This window comes from Staurois parvus, unplaced genomic scaffold (genome assembly GCF_062004578.1).
Source record: "Staurois parvus isolate SC_StPar_1 unplaced genomic scaffold, SC_StPar_1.0 ptg000204l, whole genome shotgun sequence".
NCBI classification, from domain to species: domain Eukaryota; kingdom Metazoa; phylum Chordata; class Amphibia; order Anura; family Ranidae; genus Staurois; species Staurois parvus.
The window spans coordinates 715,952-736,876 of record NW_028318000.1 but is presented as its reverse complement, the minus strand read 5'-3'; the positions used below and the strand labels follow the sequence as shown (position 1 = coordinate 736,876).

The 20,925-nt window shown below is 41.2% G+C and overlaps 1 protein-coding gene across 6 annotated transcripts in view; it reads left to right on the top strand.

The window, feature by feature from the left end:
* The window catches only part of TBC1D1 (TBC1 domain family member 1), a 286,650-nt gene that overhangs the window by 8,523 nt on the left and 257,202 nt on the right, over positions 1–20,925 (top strand). For 4 of the 6 annotated variants that reach the window (XM_089678373.1, XM_089678372.1, XM_089678371.1 and 1 more), the window contains exons 1-2: positions 2,087–2,210; positions 4,234–4,728. In XM_089678373.1, the coding sequence (XP_089534499.1) occupies positions 4,309–4,728 (420 nt within the window). In that variant the 5' untranslated portion in view covers positions 2,087–2,210; positions 4,234–4,308. Of the gene's footprint in view, positions 1–2,086; positions 2,284–4,233; positions 4,729–20,925 lie in introns of those variants that run through there. The other 2 variants (XM_089678370.1, XM_089678369.1) reach the window with 2 other exon arrangements.

Below are 20,925 nucleotides of genomic sequence, written 5' to 3'. Positions count from 1 at the left end.
GCTGGGCACAGGTGTGTGGCACTGGTGGTTGCACTGCTGGGCACATGTGGATGCACTGCTGGGCACAAGTGGGCGGAACTGGTGGGTGGCACTGATCATCAGGGCACTGATCATCAGTGCCCTGATAATCGGTGCAGATTGCTGCTCTAACAACTGCTGGTTCTCGGCAGTACTTTCCTCACGATCTGACAACGTGAGGAAAGTGCAGCCGAGAACCGGCAATTGCATTTCCCTGTGATCAGCGTGATTGGCCTTTTACCACATCACGTGATCAGCTGTGTCCGTAGGACATAGCGATCACAGGGTGCGCGCACCCAGGGGCGCGCAGGAGACCGTGTTCTGGGAGGACATCATATGACACCCTCCCAGAACTGGCCGACCGCAGTTTAGCTGTCATTCGGCTATCTGAGGTCAGCAAGTAGTTAATATGGCAACAAAAGTAAGATATATGGAAGATGGTGGAGCTTTTAAGGAGTGGGGGAGAAGATGAGGGCAGTGGAGGGTGGGTTCTGTGCAGAGGTCAGAGCTGAAGAGGGGTGAAAGTGAGATATTGATGGGGGATGCAGAGGTAATCAGCTGTGGAAGAGGGCTGAACTCTGCACTGTGTGTAGCACACCCCTGAACTCTGAACTCTGTGTATAACACAACTCTGCACTCTGTACTTAGAATACGCCTGAACTCTGTACTCTGTATGTAGTGTACTCTTGAACTCTGAATTCTGTACGCAGCGCACTCCTGAACTCTTCACTCTGTGTGAATCGCACCTCTGAACTCTGTATGTATTGTACCCTTGAACTCTGCACTCTGCATGCAGCGCACTCCTGAACTCTGCACTCTGTGTGTATCGCACCCCTAAACTCTGCACTCTGTATGTAGTGTACACTTGAACTCTGCACTCTGTATGTAGTGTACACTTGAACTCTGCGCTCTGTATGTAGTGTACACTTGAACTCTGCACTCTGTATGTAGTGTACACTTGAACTCTGCACTCTGTATGTAGTGTACACTTGAACTCTGCATTCTGTATGCAGCACACTCCTGAACTCTACACTCTGTGTGAATCGCACCTCTAAACTCTGAACTCTGTATGTATTGTACCCTTGAACTCTGCACTCTGTATGCAGCGCACTCCTGAACTCTGCACTCTGTGTGTATCGCACCCCTAAACTCTGCACTCTGTATGTAGTGTACACTTGATCTCTGCACTGTGTATGTAGTGTACACTTGAACTCTGCATTCTGTATGCAGCACACTCCTGAACTCTACACTCTGTATGTGGCGCACATGAACTCTGCACTCTGTGTGTATCACACCCCTAAACTCTGCACTCTGTATGTAGTGCACCCCTAAACTCTGCACTCTGTATGCAGCGCACTCCTGAACTCTGCACTCAGTGTGTATCGCACCCCTAAACTCTGCACTCTGTATGTAGTGTACACTTGAACTCTGCATTCTGTACGCAGCACACTCCTGAACTCTACACTCTGTATGTGTCGCACACGAACTCTGCACTCTGTGTGTAATGTACCCCTGAATTTTGCACTCTGGACGTAATGTACTCCTGATATTTATTGACCCTTTAAGACCCCCCCCCCCCCACTGTGAAATTTGGCCACACCTACTATTTGATGCACTTGGCAGGTGTGCGTGTGGGGGGTTGTTTTGGGGGAGACATGGTTGAGTTCCTGCACCTATTCTCTGAGGAAAATAAGCCCTGATTAGACCTGTATTAGAATCTAACACTGTATGGATGTTCACAACTACTTTAACTTCTCTACTCCCTTGTCATGAGTAATTGTAATGCAGTGACCATTGAAGACCAGTTGATGTTGCTGCCTCTTTCTTCTCCAGTAGGATATGTATACTTTTGTATTAGAACTGAATATACAGTACATACATACATATACAATGTGCAATAAGAGGGAAAAATCATAGTATAATTGGAATAACACATCTTTTTTATGTCCATTTCACAACATTTTCCTTCTGCCACCTGGCTTTTTCAAGTATTGCATGCCAGAAAATGAGTTTGCTTTGGTGGTGTTAGTTATAAGAACATGTAACACGATACAGTCTGAGCTGCGGACTGCAGTCACACCATTTCTGCTGTATTAACCTTGACAGCAATGTGTGCAGGGGATGAGAAGCAGCCGGGTCACCATACTGTGAGAACACACTTCCAGAGACCTCCAGCTCCATTTCACAATAAGGTCAGACCTGTCCTATTTACAGCAGGGAACTAATGTATTTCATTTATTATACAGGACTCAGGCAGACTGGCTGGTAAGTCAGCACCTTTGTTTACTAAGTCATTGAGCATGGTTTTCCAATGCTAACAGATTACCATTTTCAAATCAATTGCAGTTTCTAGGTACTGTACATGATTTCTACAGCTTCTGCAATTTGTTCAGCCAGTTGCAAAGTATTGATAGTGATTTGTAACGTTTCCTGAAATTATATTTCAACAGATTTAATATAGGAATAATTTAGCAATGCATATCATTTCACTTTAGCATTGTGGAAAGAACATGTTTCAAAGATCCAGTTAGATCATGTGAAGAACGACATTAAATACATGTTTTAAAGTTTCTGTTACTGGACCTGGTAGTAGGAGCGATCCAAGGTTTGCTGGTCTAGAATAGGCATTTAACACTTTGATTTTATTCCAAGGTCCTAGCAAACTTCAGGGGAAAAAGTACATCTACGTACAACACAGATTTAGGTATAAAACCACATATTTTAAATGATCTTCATTCCTCTGTAGTGCAGCTAATGGTAACTGGGACTTATGACTTGTTCCAAATCTTTCAATCAAAACGTTTTTTTGTGCAATGATATGGCTTTTTACTGTTGTCTCTCATGAAAAGAAATAAACACGTGATCCTACCACACAGCACTATTAAAATGGGGGCTCACATTTCTCTTTGTCTTAAAGATATAGTTACAGTTACAGATACATTTGTTAGGTGGAGGCAGGATAGCCTTCCCTGTAGAGATGGGTTTTCAGGAATCGCCTAAAAGTGGACAGAGTAGGTGATAGTTAGACAGATTTGGGTAGGGAGTTCCATAGGATGGGAGAAGCTTGGGTGAAGTCTTGGAAGGAACATTGGAGATGACAAGGTAGCTAGAGAGCAGGAGGTCTTGGGATGAATGAAGAGAACGATTAGGTTGGTATTTTGAGTTAGTGATGTAGATGGGGGCCAAGTTGTGGATGGCTTTGTAAGTTGTAGTTAGTATTTTATATTTAATTCATAGGAAGAGCAGAAGCCAGTGGAGGGATTGGCAGAGAGGGGTAGCAGAACCTGAGCGGTTGGTATGGTAGATGAGTCTGGAAGCAGCATTCATGCTGGACTGAAGGGGGGATAGCCTATGTAAAGGAGAGAGTAGCAGTAGTTGAGGTGAGAGATGATTAGGGAGTGAATTAGAAGCTTTGTGGTGTCATTGGTTAGGAAGGGCCGTATTTCGGAGATGTTGTGGGGGTTGAGGAATCAAGCTTTGGACAGTGCAGGGGCGGACTGACCATTTGAGCACTCGGGCACTGCCCGAGGGCCCTGGGTCAGTAGGGGGCCCCATGAAATGCCCCTGGCACCTTTTTATAGGCTTCTTTGGGTGTGCTTTGAGTGTGGGCAAGGACACAGGGGCCCCATGATCCCCTATTGCCCATGGGCCCCATGAATTGTCAGTCCACCCCTGGGACAGTGATTGGATGTGGGGCTGAAAGAATAGTTCAAAATCCAGGATTACATCTAGCACCCTGGCATATGGGGATGGGTTGATAGTAGTGCCATCAATCTTGACAGAGAACTCAGCAGAAGGGGCATGTGGATGAGGAAGTATTATGAGCATGATAATAATAATGATAAAGATGTCACATTTTCAGAGTTGGGCTACCTAATTATTTGTTTTTCTTTCTATATTATGTAGAGTCCATCAGTCTATCAGAGTCTATCGGGGGTGGGTGACACCATCACTGGGCTTAGTGGTGGCTGTAGCATTTTGCTAGCACTGAGGGTTCTTTTGGGGACAGCTGGCCAGAAAAATCACTAATAGAAATAAGAAAAAACCTTGACATCAAACATTCAAAAGAAAAGCAATATCCATTAAAGATTTTTTTTTGTAAAAAAAGACAAAATAAAAATCTTTCTAAGGCCAGAATTATTGTTACATGCTATGGATTTAGTCTACTATTGAACTCTATAATAATTTTCTTCTGTATCTGTGTTTTCCACAAAGGTGCCAACATAAGAGAAATGAAAGAACAGACAAAGAAACCACAGACATTGGAAAGGTGAATTGTATACATTTACAATGGATCCAATATCATTTACTGCACCCAAGCAGCCATCCTCAAATGATGATGTCCTTGAGTACAACCTGCAGCTTATTGGTTCCTTGACTCTACATGCCTTCACTACGATGCCCATGATACCTTGGGTGGTGGCAGAGATCAAAAGAAAGAGCCTATCGAGATCCAAAGACTCCCAGTCTGTCCGACCTGTTCGGCTTTATGTATCGGTCTTGTGTATCTGCTGTGAGCCAGATCCAGGAGAGAGCCACCAGTGGGATCCTTTAATTTGTTCAAGTATCTTTGAGTACAAGCCGCAGTCTCTCAAAAAACTGATATACAATAGCCAGGACCCCAGTTATTTTGCCTGCCTTCTAAAAGAAGAGGATATGGAACCTCAACAAAGCACATGCTATGTCTTCCGATCTACTGACCAATCCAAAGTAAGTGAATTTTACAAGTGTAATTGTATTTTACATTTATATTGGCTTTTGCAAAAGAAAAACAGGAGCATTCCTTTAGCCTAACAATAATATTCCTGCCTTCACATCTGAGCAGAGCAATTTCCAGGCTTTTTTTATTTGAGTTTTTCTTGAGTTTGTATACAATCAGTTTAAAGTGTATTTTAAAGTGATACTAAACACACACTGTTCAATTTACATTATCCTTTCCATGTACGTGGATGGTGGCACTGTAACTACTTTAATAAAGAAAAAAATGAAGTACCTTTTTTCCTAATCTATATACAGCCATCACGACCCAGCTCTTTTTCAGTCCATCTGCTGGGAAAAAGTGGCAGGAGGAGCTTTTAAAATAAAAAAACAGCCTTTGGGATACAGAGTAAAATTAAATAATTAACATCAATAGACTGTTTTAAATCATCACACAAATATATATTTGAGATCAAATCTTTATTATTTTTGGCAATAACATGGTGTGATTTCTGCCAGTCACAGTCTGTGTCTTAGAATAACAGAGAGGTAAAGCCTTCATCAATTAAGATGTAAGATCCCACGCCCTTGTGTTTAGCTCGTTAGTGGGCATTAACCACTTCCATATCGGGCACGTTTACCCCCTTCCTGCCCAGGCCAATTTTCAGGTTTCAGCGCTCTCACATTTTGAATGACAATTGCGCGGTCATACAACATTGTACCCAAACTAAAATTTTATCATTTTCTTCACACAACTAGAGCTTTCTTTTGGTGGTATTTAATCACCACTGGGGTTTTTATTTTTTGCTAAATTAACAAAAAAGGACCGAAAATTTTGAAAAAAAACACGTTTTTCTTTTTTTCTGTTATAAAAGTTTGCAAATAAATAATTGTTCTTCATAAATTTAGGCCAAGATGTATTCTGCTACATGTCTTTGGTGAAAATAACCCAAAAGGATGTATTTTTTAGTTTGTAGGAAAGTTATAGAGTTCACAAACTATGGTATATATCTGAAAATTGATCAATCCTGAAGTACTGACAGCCAATTTAATTTCTTGAGGGCCAAGAATGTCAGAACAGTACAGATATCCCCAAATGACCCCTTTTTGGCAAAGTAGACAGTCCGACGTACTTCATAAGAGGCATGGCAAGTTTTTTTGAAGTTGTATTTTTTTGTCATAATTTTTCGGAAAATGAAAAAATGAAAAAAATTATTTTCACTATTTTTTTTTACATACTGTCACCAGTGCAGTACAGCGTCATCATATAACTGGCATGGCGGTGATCAGGGACACTGACTGGTGACAGTATGAAAACAAATATATAATTTTTTTTTATTAATATTATTTTTAATTTTTTATTACATTTTTATTTCTTTTTTTTAAGATTTGTTTTCATATTTCACTATGACCAAAGTAGTACAATGTTACCATAGTAACATTGTACTACTTTGGGGAAGTGATCAGTATTTTTTTTTACACAATTTGCTTATAGCAAAGAATTACTTTGCTATAAGCAAGCATTTACCTGAATGACATTGATTCATTCAGGGTTTTTTTTTTGTGCTTAGCTGTGATTTGGCCACTGCTAATCAGATGACACAGCTGGGCTGTGATTGGCCCAGCTTGTGCATGTGATCGCTGTGACCATTCACAGCTAGACACACTAGTATACAGTGGATGGCATGAATGAAGCCATCCATTGTATACAACTCTCATGTGACCTGCTGTGATTGGTCACAGCAGGTCACATGTACCCGCAACGGGACCGGTACTCAGATCTGTCATCGGCCGTGTCCTCCGAGGTACACGGCTGGTGACAGATCGTGGCCCTGCAGGCGCGCAAACTGCGCATGCCCCGAAAGCACACCATATGGCGTCCACCCGGAAAGGTGAGGGTTTTTGCCGGCCGCCATTCGGCCATAGGCCGGGAGGCAAGCGGCTTAAGGAGAGAGAATGGGCTGTCAGTTCTCACTGTGTATACTCCCACATGTGCGACTCTATGGCCACAGATGTGATCAGGGGGAAATACTCAGCGTACAATTACACTGAAAACTAGTATGGAGAGTCCTGAGGCACCCTTTAAAATTATGGACAGTCTCGAGACAACCCATTCTAAAATAAGGTGCCTCAAAACTGTCCATAATTTTAAAAGAGCACTCCATTCTAAAACGTGAAAAACCAATCTAATAGTTTTTATAATGCAGCAACATCAACACATGTAGGACACCCAACATTAGAGGTTTATTATTAACTAAAAGGCAGGCTTGTCCACTTGCTGGCTTGTATACATGTTTTGGGCAATTTTTAGACATTTTACCAAGGCACCCCTGAAGAAACCTCAAGGCACCCTGACTGAGAGGCTGCAGTAGGGACATGGACAGGAGGGGGAGATACAGAACAGGAAGATCAACCAGGTTTTTGCAGAATACAGAAAACAAATCCTATAGTGACTGAGTGAGTATGGACAGCTTGTAATACAACATTTATAGATAGTTTTTAATGATGTGGGTTTAATGACACTTGTGTTTTACATGTGTATTCACACGTTCGGTGTTTTTTTTATTTGGACCAATGGAAAGCACTAGAAGGAGGAGACAGTTCTTACAAGGCCATAAAACCGCTTGATATAATGCTCAAAAAATGCTTGATCCAAGTATTAAAAGGCATTCCTATTGAAGTCTATGGGGCCCAAATTACCTAAATCTGCCTAAAAAGTATCTCATGTAGCTTCTGGAGCATCAGGTTTCAAGCTGAAGGTTGTTGTGGTGGTTTATGTAAGGATATATATTATTTATAAAGGGCGTGTCCCTTTCCCTTAGATGAAATATTACAGTGCCTCCAGCCGTTAAAATACGGCAAATACTTAATAAACCAATAATTTGGACACTTTGATAATTTGATCACCACTTATTATTATACCTTGAATTCTTTTAGCCAATATGATTTCGTACCATACACACAAAATTTGCCTTATAATAGATAAATATAAAAATTTATTTATGTACAAAAATTATATATATATTAACACAAAACACAAAAGACTGGTGATAAATGAATATTGGTACACACAATCAAAAATATATCTTACCAATGTAAGACACACTAATAATGTCTCTAACTAATTACATCAATCACAAATTTAAATGATATGATATTTATTAAATTTATTAATAATTAATAATTTCGAATATCTCAAAGGTTATATTCTTACATGCCGTGGCCATAGGCTTGCAAGAAGTAAGCCCTTGATATATGATACTCTGGTTATTAATATTCAATAAATTATGAAATATGGAAAAATTTATAATATGGCAATAAACAATTTTTTTAACAGTAACACAGTATCTGACTACATATATCTAACTATCCAATATTGTTGTAATACACTAAGGTAATTTTATGATTCTACACAACAGAGAAAGTAATTAATACAAATCAAATAAACATCTCACCACACCCGGACGTCAGACTAGGCAACTCTCCCGTGGATTTAGCTGGCAGTGGAACGCCTTTAGACTGATATATAGGCAAGTGAGAGATTCAATAGGGGAGAATGTAGGAAGTTATAAGTTTAGAGGTTTAAAGTTTTAGGAAGTTTGAAAAGATGGAAGAGTAGTTATTTCAGCAGAGATCTTCTTCAGATGTCAGGTCTTTCCATGAGGTCTTATGAGGGTTCTTCTTTTTCATGAGGTTCTTATCATGTTACAGCACATGGGCTTTTTATATCCACTAGTCCATTGTTCTAAGATACCTTCCCACCAGGCTTCCTGATTGGCTAGTTGAGAAATGTGTGTACATAAGCTATTTCTCACCTGCCCGCCAGGTGGCGGTCATGTATCACAGAACAATGTGAGCATTTGAGATGACTCATACCTTGGGTGGAATCTTCAGGTAATTTCAGGAATAAAATATACGGCTCTATCCAGATATAGCAGTGATCATACCTATGATATTCTAAATAGGGACCATGGAATATAGGTGTATATTCGGTTATTCCTCCTTGAAGTATCATCCTGTTTGTTTCCTGATAAGACATGTAACTAATGCTAGTTTATAATACATCTTACTTCCCATCATCTCAATACTCAAGTTAGTGATATATAGTTCCCATTGCTGAGTATTTAGTGGTGTTTAAAGTCTATGACATCTTATTCATAATCTGTTTTTGTAGTACATTTTTGTAATGATATACAGTGAACTTTTAAACTTAAATGTCCTGAATTTCACCCCTTGGTTTCAGCATCAACATTTCCTCTGTTGTAGGGAAAAAAATCTCTGTTTGCCTAGCCCTTGTATCGGACTCATAGTAAACAATTGTTAATGCTTTCACCCTTGGTGAACAATAGTAGATAGTAATAGTTTCAGAGGTTTGTTGGTTCATCACACTCTACAGGTTTTGGTTAAGCTTCCAAACAGTTGAGTTCCCGTCTCATTATTGTTGAAATGTTTACAAGTCAGAGTCCTATGTGTTTGACTTTCTGTAGATGCATTCTTCTCACTTCCATATACAAATAGTCCTTGTTGACAGTTCAAACATCCCATTGTCTTGGAAAAGTCTTAATTCCCTGTTCTCTTCATTTCTTTAACTAGAATTCTTGAAGGTTTAACCAAGACAAAATTAACTCTTAACATCCGGTTCTGCTGAGCTGTTTGCTATATAACATTATATCTTGATAAAAGTCATATTTTTGACATGATTCCAAAAGCCCACAACAAAATCCCCCTTTGTTTTTGGGGTACAGGCACGTGTATAGGGGTGTCTGTATCGAAAAACATGAGTGAGGCTTTTGGCTAGGGTGATTGTTCGTCTTCTCCGGTGAAGGGAATGAAATAATAAAAAAAAATTTCCGATGATAAAATGGCAGCGGTCATGCTGGTTGTTCCTCAACTTGACTCGGCGTCTTTAGATGGACACTTCCGATGACGATCCTGGTCTTGTGATGAGGCCGGCCTGGCCTGACACATCCACCTTGGGGTCCATGGGTCCTCCGCACGACAGGTCTCTTAGACGGTCTTCTAGGCGGGTCTTTTCCTCTGGACTGGCCCTTGGTGGCCTGGGACATCAGGTTATCGTCTCCGGATCGATCTCTGGCATCTGGTCTTTCCCACAGGACATTATAGCTTCCTTCTAGGGTCCGGTCATTGACACCTCCGATCGCCGGTCTGGTCATAGTCTGGGCCTTCCTTTCTAAATTATTAAAATGAACAGTTTGAGTAATGGATATACATAAAATTATGTTACTGGATCCTGTAAGGCAAAATATGAATTATATGTTTAAAGGAAGTTTAAGAATGATCTCAATATCTCCAGATAGGAATTGGTGGGTTTAGTCTTCCAACAACTGCAATTGAGACTTCGGATGGCAAGCACGTAATTGGTTGATGTGCACCCATCTATCACTGATTTCACCATACCGTGTCACCTGCAATTTATATGCGACCGGAGAGATTTTATCAACGATAGAGAACGGACCTTTCCAAGATGGAAGGAATTTCCGTTCCTTGATCTGGTCTCTTGCAAAGTTGTATAGATAGACCTTGTCACCAATCTCATATTCCTTCTTGGAGGTTTTGAGATCATAGTATGTCTTAGCACTAGTTGCAGCTCTTTCCAAATTTCGCTGGGCAAAGGCAAAAGCATATTGCAGATGTTTACGTAAATCCTCTATGTACTGGTGTGTGGTGGTAGCATTGATCAAATTTTGATCTGTAGTGCGATACAATAAGTGCTGGGGCAGTACCATCCGTCTACCTGTCATCAGTTCAAAAGATGACATTTTTGTAACTGTATTCGGAGTAGCCCTCAACGCCATCAGGACCAGCGGGAGTTTGACATCCCAATCTTTACCTGTTTCCTTAACAAATTTCTTAAGGACATTAACGATGGTCTGATTGTATCGTTCTACACCACCACTAGAGGCTGGCCGATAGGCGATATGCAATTTCCTTTTAACCCCCAAAATTTTCCACAATTTGGCCATCACTTCGCTAGTGAAGTGTGATCCTCTATCAGACTCTATCCTCTGAGGTAAACCAAAACGAGAAAATACATGATTTATTAGCAATGCAGCACATGTCTCGGAGCTATTATTTGGTGCTGGTATACATTCGACATACTTGGTGAATAAACATGTAACTGTTAACATATACCGATTTCCTCGTGAAGATTTTGTTACTGGCCCAATAAAATCCATCTGAAGGTCTGACCAAGGCATACATATCCCCCTCTTCTGGAGAGGTGCTCTGTGAGTTGGCTTGGTAGGTTGAAATTGGGGACATATTAGGCAACCTTGGCAGTATTCCTTCACATCACGTAACATATGAGGCCAGTAGGCATAATCCCGCAGGATCTCATACGTGATCTTCTCTCCACGATGACCGGAAGTGGGAGCATCATGGGCATGCTGTAGCATCAAACCTCTAAATTTAAGTGGGACGACCCATTGTTGTACGCCACCCTTTGAGGTTCGTATCAACAATCCCTGGTATAAAGAGAATTGGGATTTGGATTTCATTAAGATACGTAAATCCTCCTTCCCACTATATACTTCCTTATTTATGGGATTTTGGTTGGGATCTTCTATATGACTATAAAACAAGCCAATTATTGGGTCTTCTTTTTGGGCAGTAATTAAATCCTCACTAGGAGAATCGTGACTCCACTGTAATGCATTCGGATCACCAGCTGTTCTGGCCTGTTGCCTGGTGACAGCTTCAATCTGTACGGTACCTAAAAATTGGTCAATGTCTATCAGTTCACCGGTGATTGCCCCTTCCTTGGCTAGAGAATCGGCCAGATCGTTCCCTTCTTTCTCGGCACCTAGAACCTTGGAGTGGCCTTTGGTCTTCTTGAAGTGCAGGGTGAGATCATTGAACCTTACCAGTTCATCGATGTGACAAAAGAGCTTACCATGTTTCACGGGTTTGTGATTACTCTTGTTCATGTTGTTTCGCTTCCACCTAGGAAAATACTCCACAAAACTATTCCTGACATAATTGGAATCGGTTATGATGGCACACTCTCTGATGTTGAACTCTATAGCCATCTCAACTGCTCTAAGAATTGCAGTAAGTTCAGCAACCTGACTGCTTTTTGGTCCAAGTTTGTATCCCACAGAAATTGGGGTGACACCTTGGGTCCAAACGATTCCAATACCTGCCACTAGTTGGAGCTGTTCCCCATCCTTGTGATGAAAAGCACAACCATCCACATATACACACGGCAGCTGTTTACAGTATTCTTCATCGTAAACCTTGTAGGGAGAGAACAGTTGTTCTTCCAGAAAGTCAGTGTCCGGGCCCTCCATAGTAGGTGTAGTTGCGGAACAATCATGGAGCTCGGCTAGGCCCTGGGCTACTGGACTTTCCTTGTTCTGTTTGTACCGAATTTCAAGAGGCCACCCTTGCAAAGACAAAGTCCAAGCAGTGATGCGGCTATTAGACACATTTCCTCCCTTGATACGTTCACTCTTTAAATACTGTAAAGGCTGGTGTGCCGTTTCAACAATGATTCTCTCTCCCTGAATGTAACTGCGAAAATTCTGTAATGCCCACACGGTGGACAATAGAGCTTTTTCACAGTCACTGAACTTTACTTCAACCGGGGACAAAGTTTTACTGGCATAGGCAATCACCTTACTGACATCATCACGTTTCTGGTAAAGAACGGAACTCATACTTACCTGCGTAAACCCTGTCTCTAGATAGAAATTTTTACCCCCTTCGGGATATCCGAGACACGGCGCTTGTGTGAGACGTTCCTTTAATTCCTTCATGGCGTCCTCCTGTTTCTTACCCCACGACCATTCGACATCCTTCTTCAGTAGGTGAAGCAGTGGCTTGCTTATCTCGGCGTAATTGTCAATAAACTTACGCGAGTAGTTTACCATACCTAGGAATGATCTCAATTCTTTAAGGTTAGTAGGGACTTTACAGTTCAGAACCGCCTCAACTTTCTTCTTTTGTGGGTTCAAACCTTCAGCAGTAACTTCATGGCCTAGGAAGTTTACCTTCGTGCGACACCACTGGGCTTTTTGTAAGGACAGTTTTACTCCTGCTGCTTTTAATTGGCCCAGGACATGCCGAAGTTCTGTAATATGTTTGGTCATATCTGTACTTTTGATCAGGATATCGTCCACATATGCCAACGTCCCCCTTTCGAAGGCGTCTGGCATGGCCTTGTGCATGAACACAGCAAATTCATGTCCGGAATTTATGAATCCGAAAGGCATTCGTACCCAACAATATTGTCGATTCCCAAAACTGAAGGCCAGTTTGTATTGGTCTTCCTCACTCACCTTTATGGTCCAATACCCCTGTGCACAATCCAAAGCTGTGAAAACTTGGGATCCTTGGAGCTGGGCGAGACACTGGTCTATGTATGGGACAGGCCATCCTGACATGTACACACGTTTGTTTAGCTGACGGAGATCAGCGCACAAACGCCATTGTCCATTGGGTTTTAAGATACCCAGGATCGGGTGGTTGTAGGAGCTGTGGATGGGCCTAATTATACCCCTTTCATGTAACTTCCTGATAATCTCAGCTAGAGATTCATAGGAAGCTAATGGTAACCTATACTGTCTTACGAATACTGGTGGGGCATCTGGATCTGTTTGGATCCTAGCGATGTGTAGGTCAGTAGTCCCACAATCGTAAGAATCCTTGGCAAAGATCTCTTGGAATTCAAGGAGAAGCTCTCGGAGCAATTGTCGGTCGAGATCACTGGCACACGCGTCGGCGAGGGCCACCATCTCTTCCACTAACTCCTTGAATCCAGGAAAGCTTTCCGGCTGACCTATCTCATATGCCTCTTCAAGTTTCGTGGTGAGGTCATTGGGTATGTGATGTGTGTGTGTGTTCTCCTGCCATCCAGGTTCTTTGGGGTACTCTTGTTCTTTGATTGGGTGATCAAAGACAATTGATGTCTCTTCGATTCGACAGGTGCCATCTTTAGAATCGAATGGATAAATGGACTCTATGGTGAAAATACCCTCTGGTAATGAATGGAATGTTTGTTCAATTAATTGTTCCTCCGACAAATATTCATCGGGGATGAGTCCAATCACCTGGTTAGTAACCCCAAAGGTATAATATTCAGTCTCTACCGCTAGACCAATAAGGGTCTCTTTGGGTAAGACGATGTCCTGATTGGACAGATTATGTACGTAAATGTACATCGGGGATTGATGTGTGTTGACTAGGGGCGTGTGTGTAATGTTCAGTCCCTCCCCCTGCATTTTATGGGAAAGGCATACTAATGCATCTGACCCCTTCAGTCTATGTCCCTTTTTAACTTGGATGGGGAGTATGAAATTATTTATGCCCTTTGGAATTGTAATCTTTTGGGCTACCTGGACTTCAACAGCATAAGGCATCTGTTGCTGGGATTTTAAAGCTAAGTCCAGATTTTGGTATTTTTCGGGGTCCCCCTTTAGTCGACTCCATAAACAGTCATTAATTAGGTCGACTTGCATTGCAAAGCGATGTAATATATCGCTGCCAAAATGAATTTTAGTTTGGGAATTATCCAAGACTAGGAACACATGGGCGGCTGTTTTGTTTCCTACAGTGACGTTTAAGAGACACCTAGCCATTGAATTGTGATCATCAGAGTCATCAAGGGAGTCTGAAATCCAATGACGCTGAGGTGTGGAGAAACGGATCATTTCCATTTCGGTCAGGTGTTTTATCAACCCATGGCTTACAAAGCTGTGTTCCTGTCTCAAATCTAGCTTGGCATATTTTGACCTATTAAGACCATTTATCCGGATGGGGATAAACAAGTCGCTGTTAACCCTTTCAATACCTGTCAAGAATTGGGTGTGATCTCCCCCTTTTCTTGGTTTATCCTCCTGATGAAAAGATATCGTAAGGATGTCATCTTGGAGGGAAATATCTTTGATTTTATCTTGGGGAATTCTAAAAATGTGTTCCTCATCTCTTCTGATAGGGTTACAGTCATCAGGTTTGATAACCGTTACATCAGGAAGTTGGCTGTTCCTGAAATGGATTTCTAATGATCCAGGCCTTTCTTCCACCAGGTGGCAGTGTTGTCGGGAATGGGGAGTTTTAAGTTTCCCATATTTAATTGGGGTATTTACCTGTGACCACAGGACTTGGTTCACACAGTCAACTATGGTGTTCAGCCTTTTTAGGAAGTCCATCCCAATTATCATGTGGTGCCGGGAGATGCTGGCAATGATGATGGGGTGTCTCAGTTCCTTATTACCCAGTTTCAATTTAAGCCAGGCGGTACCCATGACTTGTAACGGGTCTCCACCTACACCAATCAATGAGCTGTCAAAACTTTTAAGTCTCGGCTTGGTGGGCATGACATTCGCCACTTTGTCAAAATGCTCCTGTGACATGATGGTTGCTTGGGATCCAGTGTCTATTAAGCCGACAATCGAAAGATCACTGGCATCCTGCACCTGCACCGTGGCATAATATCTCCCATCAGATTCAGTCAGCTCACACATGAAATTAGTGTGGTTGAAGATCTGTGGGCCCTTCAATAACATATGACTGGCTCTTATCTCACCGCATGTGGTGGACACATTACCCTTATCCTCCCTGGTGGGATTCTTGGACTGTCTCAAGACAGAAGCACAACTAGAAGTTGGTGCTCCGTCTGGCTTGTCAATCCCGACGACTTCCGATGCCGCGACTATATTAGGGGCAATAGATGGACACTGAAAAACAGGAGAATCATTAATAACCAACAACTGGTCCCCCTTTGCCTGAGAACTAGCTTCTCCATTAGTAGGCGTGTCAGGGACGGGGCACACATCTCCTGTCATTTGACTCAGTGTCCTCCCCTGTTGGTTTAAGGCTTGGTTGCCTGTTAATTCTGTGACCCTTGGTTGGTCACAGGAGCTGCTCCTAAAAAAGGATTGGATGGAAATTGAGTGACAAGCCTGTCCATCTGTTCAGCCATTTTGCTGACCTGTGCCTCTATTTGTCCAATACGCTCAGAGGAGTCATTCTGTTGATTCTCCCTCTTCTTATACTTGCGCTTGTATTTTGGACGAGACTGGTAATGAGACTCAGAGTCAGAACTACTGCTCTGGTCCCGACGCCATTGTTCTCTCTGAGGTTTTGGGGTCTCCCTGTTATTAAAGGGAGCCTGGGGTACTGTATCCCCCCTTTGAGCCTGAGGGTGTTCTTGGCGTGGAGGAAATCTTTGGAAATCGGAGTTTTTATTAAAATTGGGATTCTTATTGTAATTATGGTTCCTGTTGAAATTGGGGTTCCCATAAAAATTCCCATGTTGGTTTTGGCGAGGATAATAGAACCTCTGAGGATACCATTGCCTCCTTTGATTTTCATCACTGTACTGGCCCTTACCATACTTTTTATTCTTCTCACTTCCACTACCGTAGTTCCCTGGCTTTTGTCTATCCTTTCTCACCCACTGGTTTTGGGGTGCAAAGTTATGGACCTCCTTCACTTGCTGGGCTTGAGGTACAAATCTAGGGGAACCATTGGTTTTACCCCCACGGACTACTTCCGCATATGATTTCTTCTCTGCCTGCACATTTGGATTTGGAGGGGAAACGGTAGTGGCTGCTACTATCTTGGGGCTATTTTTAGGTTCTCTTTTTATCCCGCCCTCACTGGACTGTTGGATCGAGAATAAATAGTCACTCTCTCTTACCAACCAATCAAGAGAGCATCCCTTTCTGTAATCCTTTGCAAGTCCCAATTTTATGTAAGCAGGTAATGCTTCATAGAATAGTGTCTTGAATTCTGGCTGGTTAGGATTGGGATCCTTTTCAGCCAGGAAATAGGCATTTCTGAGGACAGCCAGAAATTCTGCAGGGCTTTGGTGAGGACCACACTTTAAATTGTAGGCCGCAGCCTTGGCAGAGGTTACAGTTTTATAAGGCCCAAATTCCATGTGGCACTTATGTTTAACCTCTCTCCAGGACTGATTGGAATAGGCCCTCAAGGTCTCAAAGAATTGCCGGTATTTCTCCTCAAACACCCATGGCAGCAATTCTATTTTGGTGTGGTCATCTCTAATGCCCAGAATCTCTAACGTCTGTTCATATGTTTTCATGTGTTCGGTGATTTCAAGGGACCCTTTCTTAGAAAACATAGGAACAGTGTCCTTCAGGAACTTAATGACCTTTGGGGTGTCATATCTCCTGAATGACCCCTGGGATTTCCCTTCCTGCCTATATGAAACCTCATATCTTTCTTCAGAGCGCTCTGGAGTGTATCTTGAAAGCTTAGGAGGTGACCTATATTCTGACCCTGACTCACTATCAGATACTTCGCTGTGATGCGGGTATCTCCGCTCATCAGCCTCTGGCTTGACTGGGTTGGTCCGTCTTTGGACCCCAGAATTTATTTGGGCCGTCAACCTTATAATCTGCTCCTCCAGAGTTTTCTGCTCAGATTTTATCAAGGTAAGTTCTGACTGGTCATGCTTATCCCCTGGGTGAACTTTAATTTTGACAGGAGATAACCTCTCTGATCTGAAGTACTCCACCTCATCTTTCAAGTCCTGATACTTCTTTTGAAGTTGTTTTAATTCCTGAAAGTTTCTTTCATACAGGTCCTGAGCACTTCGAAAGTCTCCGACCAATCTATCATAATGTTTCTCGGATTCGTCTAAACGAATACCGGCATGACCAAGCTTCCCTTTCAAAGACTCAATGTCCTGATTTTTGCTTTCTAACAAGAGGCGGGCCTCTGACAACTCTTCCCTTAGAATCCTGGTCTGCTGGGCAGCTCCAGCGGTCATGAACCATAACATGGGCCAAGCTTCTAGGAGAAGTCTGTCACGGCCTCTATCACTTTCTGCTCCAGCAAATGCCATTAAAAACCCAACAACCTGGCCCTTTTGGTTAAACAGGTCCTCAAAGGTGCTCATAGCCTGTTTTTTTTCTTCATCCACAAACTCATTATGGCTATCCCCCAGACCTAATCTCTTGCGGAGATAATCTATTACTCCACATTCAACATAATTCTGCCAAGCACCGGCAGCTTTCCGGGCTGGCTTCAGAGTTTCTTCCTCAACACCTTGGGCCGCCATATTTTCCTCGTTATGCTTGGAAGAGGTGGATCCGTGATTACTGGATGCCATTTTGATACAAAATATATGTTTGATAACGTGTACAAATATGCAATCACCAGTGCGTTTTGTGTTATGGTACGATTTCTATGACTCTCAGCAGCGCCTCCAAATTTATGTTGTGGTGGTTTATGTAAGGATATATATTATTTATAAAGGGCGTGTCCCTTTCCCTTAGATGAAATATTACAGTGCCTCCAGCCGTTAAAATACGGCAAATACTTAATAAACCAATAATTTGGACACTTTGATAATTTGATCACCACTTATTATTATACCTTGAATTCTTTTAGCCAATATGATTTCGTACCATACACACAAAATTTGCCTTATAATAGATAAATATAAAAATTTATTTATGTACAAAAATTATATATATATTAACACAAAACACAAAAGACTGGTGATAAATGAATATTGGTACACACAATCAAAAATATATCTTACCAATGTAAGACACACTAATAATGTCTCTAACTAATTACATCAATCACAAATTTAAATGATATGATATTTATTAAATTTATTAATAATTAATAATTTCGAATATCTCAAAGGTTATATTCTTACATGCCGTGGCCATAGGCTTGCAAGAAGTAAGCCCTTGATATATGATACTCTGGTTAATAATATTCAATAAATTATGAAATATGGAAAAATTTATAATATGGCAATAAACAATTTTTTTAACAGTAACACAGTATCTGACTACATATATCTAACTATCCAATATTGTTGTAATACACTAAGGTAATTTTATGATTCTACACAACAGAGAAAGTAATTAATACAAATCAAATAAACATCTCACCACACCCGGACGTCAGACTAGGCAACTCTCCCGTGGATTTAGCTGGCAGTGGAACGCCTTTAGACTGATATATAGGCAAGTGAGAGATTCAATAGGGGAGAATGTAGGAAGTTATAAGTTTAGAGGTTTAAAGTTTTAGGAAGTTTGAAAAGATGGAAGAGTAGTTATTTCAGCAGAGATCTTCTTCAGATGTCAGGTCTTTCCATGAGGTCTTATGAGGGTTCTTCTTTTTCATGAGGTTCTTATCATGTTACAGCACATGGGCTTTTTATATCCACTAGTCCATTGTTCTAAGATACCTTCCCACCAGGCTTCCTGATTGGCTAGTTGAGAAATGTGTGTACATAAGCTATTTCTCACCTGCCCGCCAGGTGGCGGTCATGTATCACAGAACAATGTGAGCATTTGAGATGACTCATACCTTGGGTGGAATCTTCAGGTAATTTCAGGAATAAAATATACGGCTCTATCCAGATATAGCAGTGATCATACCTATGATATTCTAAATAGGGACCATGGAATATAGGTGTATATTCGGTTATTCCTCCTTGAAGTATCATCCTGTTTGTTTCCTGATAAGACATGTAACTAATGCTAGTTTATAATACATCTTACTTCCCATCATCTCAATACTCAAGTTAGTGATATATAGTTCCCATTGCTGAGTATTTAGTGGTGTTTAAAGTCTATGACATCTTATTCATAATCTGTTTTTGTAGTACATTTTTGTAATGATATACAGTGAACTTTTAAACTTAAATGTCCTGAATTTCACCCCTTGGTTTCAGCATCAACATTTCCTCTGTTGTAGGGAAAAAAATCTCTGTTTGCCTAGCCCTTGTATCGGACTCATAGTAAACAATTGTTAATGCTTTCACCCTTGGTGAACAATAGTAGATAGTAATAGTTTCAGAGGTTTGTTGGTTCATCACACTCTACAGGTTTTGGTTAAGCTTCCAAACAGTTGAGTTCCCGTCTCATTATTGTTGAAATGTTTACAAGTCAGAGTCCTATGTGTTTGACTTTCTGTAGATGCATTCTTCTCACTTCCATATACAAATAGTCCTTGTTGACAGTTCAAACATCCCATTGTCTTGGAAAAGTCTTAATTCCCTGTTCTCTTCATTTCTTTAACTAGAATTCTTGAAGGTTTAACCAAGACAAAATTAACTCTTAACATCCGGTTCTGCTGAGCTGTTTGCTATATAACATTATATCTTGATAAAAGTCATATTTTTGACATGATTCCAAAAGCCCACAACAAGGTGTCTGAGCAGCCATGGTTAAAATACATGAAATTTGGGATATAAAGAGTTATGGTGCTTTGAGCTAAAAAATGCTCAGCTGTGCTATGGTGGGGCCTTATTGTTAGCAGTTATAAGCAATTAGAAAATAACAAAGACAGGAATCCGTGGACAATGGACATATATAATCATGGAATGAAGCCACTGATTCATGACTTTAATAAATATATCTGAGCCTTATATGATAAGTGATTTCATATATAAGTGTCATCCAATTTTTATTGTCTATCAGCTTTCTTCTTAACCTAAACTGGTTTAACACCATAGACAAATATACATTTTAAGTGTGTCCACCAGATTAAACAAGAACAACATCACGCAGTCTAGCATGTGACCTGGGCTGGTGACCTTGCTAGGTTAACCCTTCTGTAGGTCAGCCACATTCATGCGGTTACTTTGGCAATGATTAGCTCTCACAGACAATACTATAACCATACTTTAGAACTTGAGAATGAAGGACACTTCAGGGAGGTGAACAGTGGGAGGGGCTTAAGGGGCATGTTAACAATGGGAGTGGCTGAAAGGGCACGGTTAAGCAAAACCTGGACTTTCTTGTCCCTATAAAATATTCTTTGATTGCTGTGCCACAATCACAGACACACATAAATCACAGCACACGCTTTAAAAAAAATTAAACCTTGCCATTACATTTGCTCTTTTGCACATTTAAAATAGACAGCTAACACTTTTCCTGAGCCTACTATAAAGATATTCATTAAAATCACCAGAGTCTGCTTAGCAACCAGTAACTGTTGAGATAAAGAACATTTTATTCAGAAGTATGAAATGTACAACACAGTATATATAATGCAGGAGTCTGTAAGGCAATGTTCAGGGGTCAGGGGTGTGCAATGCACAAAGTGCAAGGGTCAGGAGTATGTAATGCATAGTACGGGTCTATAGGGGTCAGGAGTAAGTAATGCACAAAATTCAGGGGCCAGGAGTATGTAATGCATAGTACGGGTTTATAGGGGTCAGGAGTAAGTAATGCCCAAAATGCAGGGGCC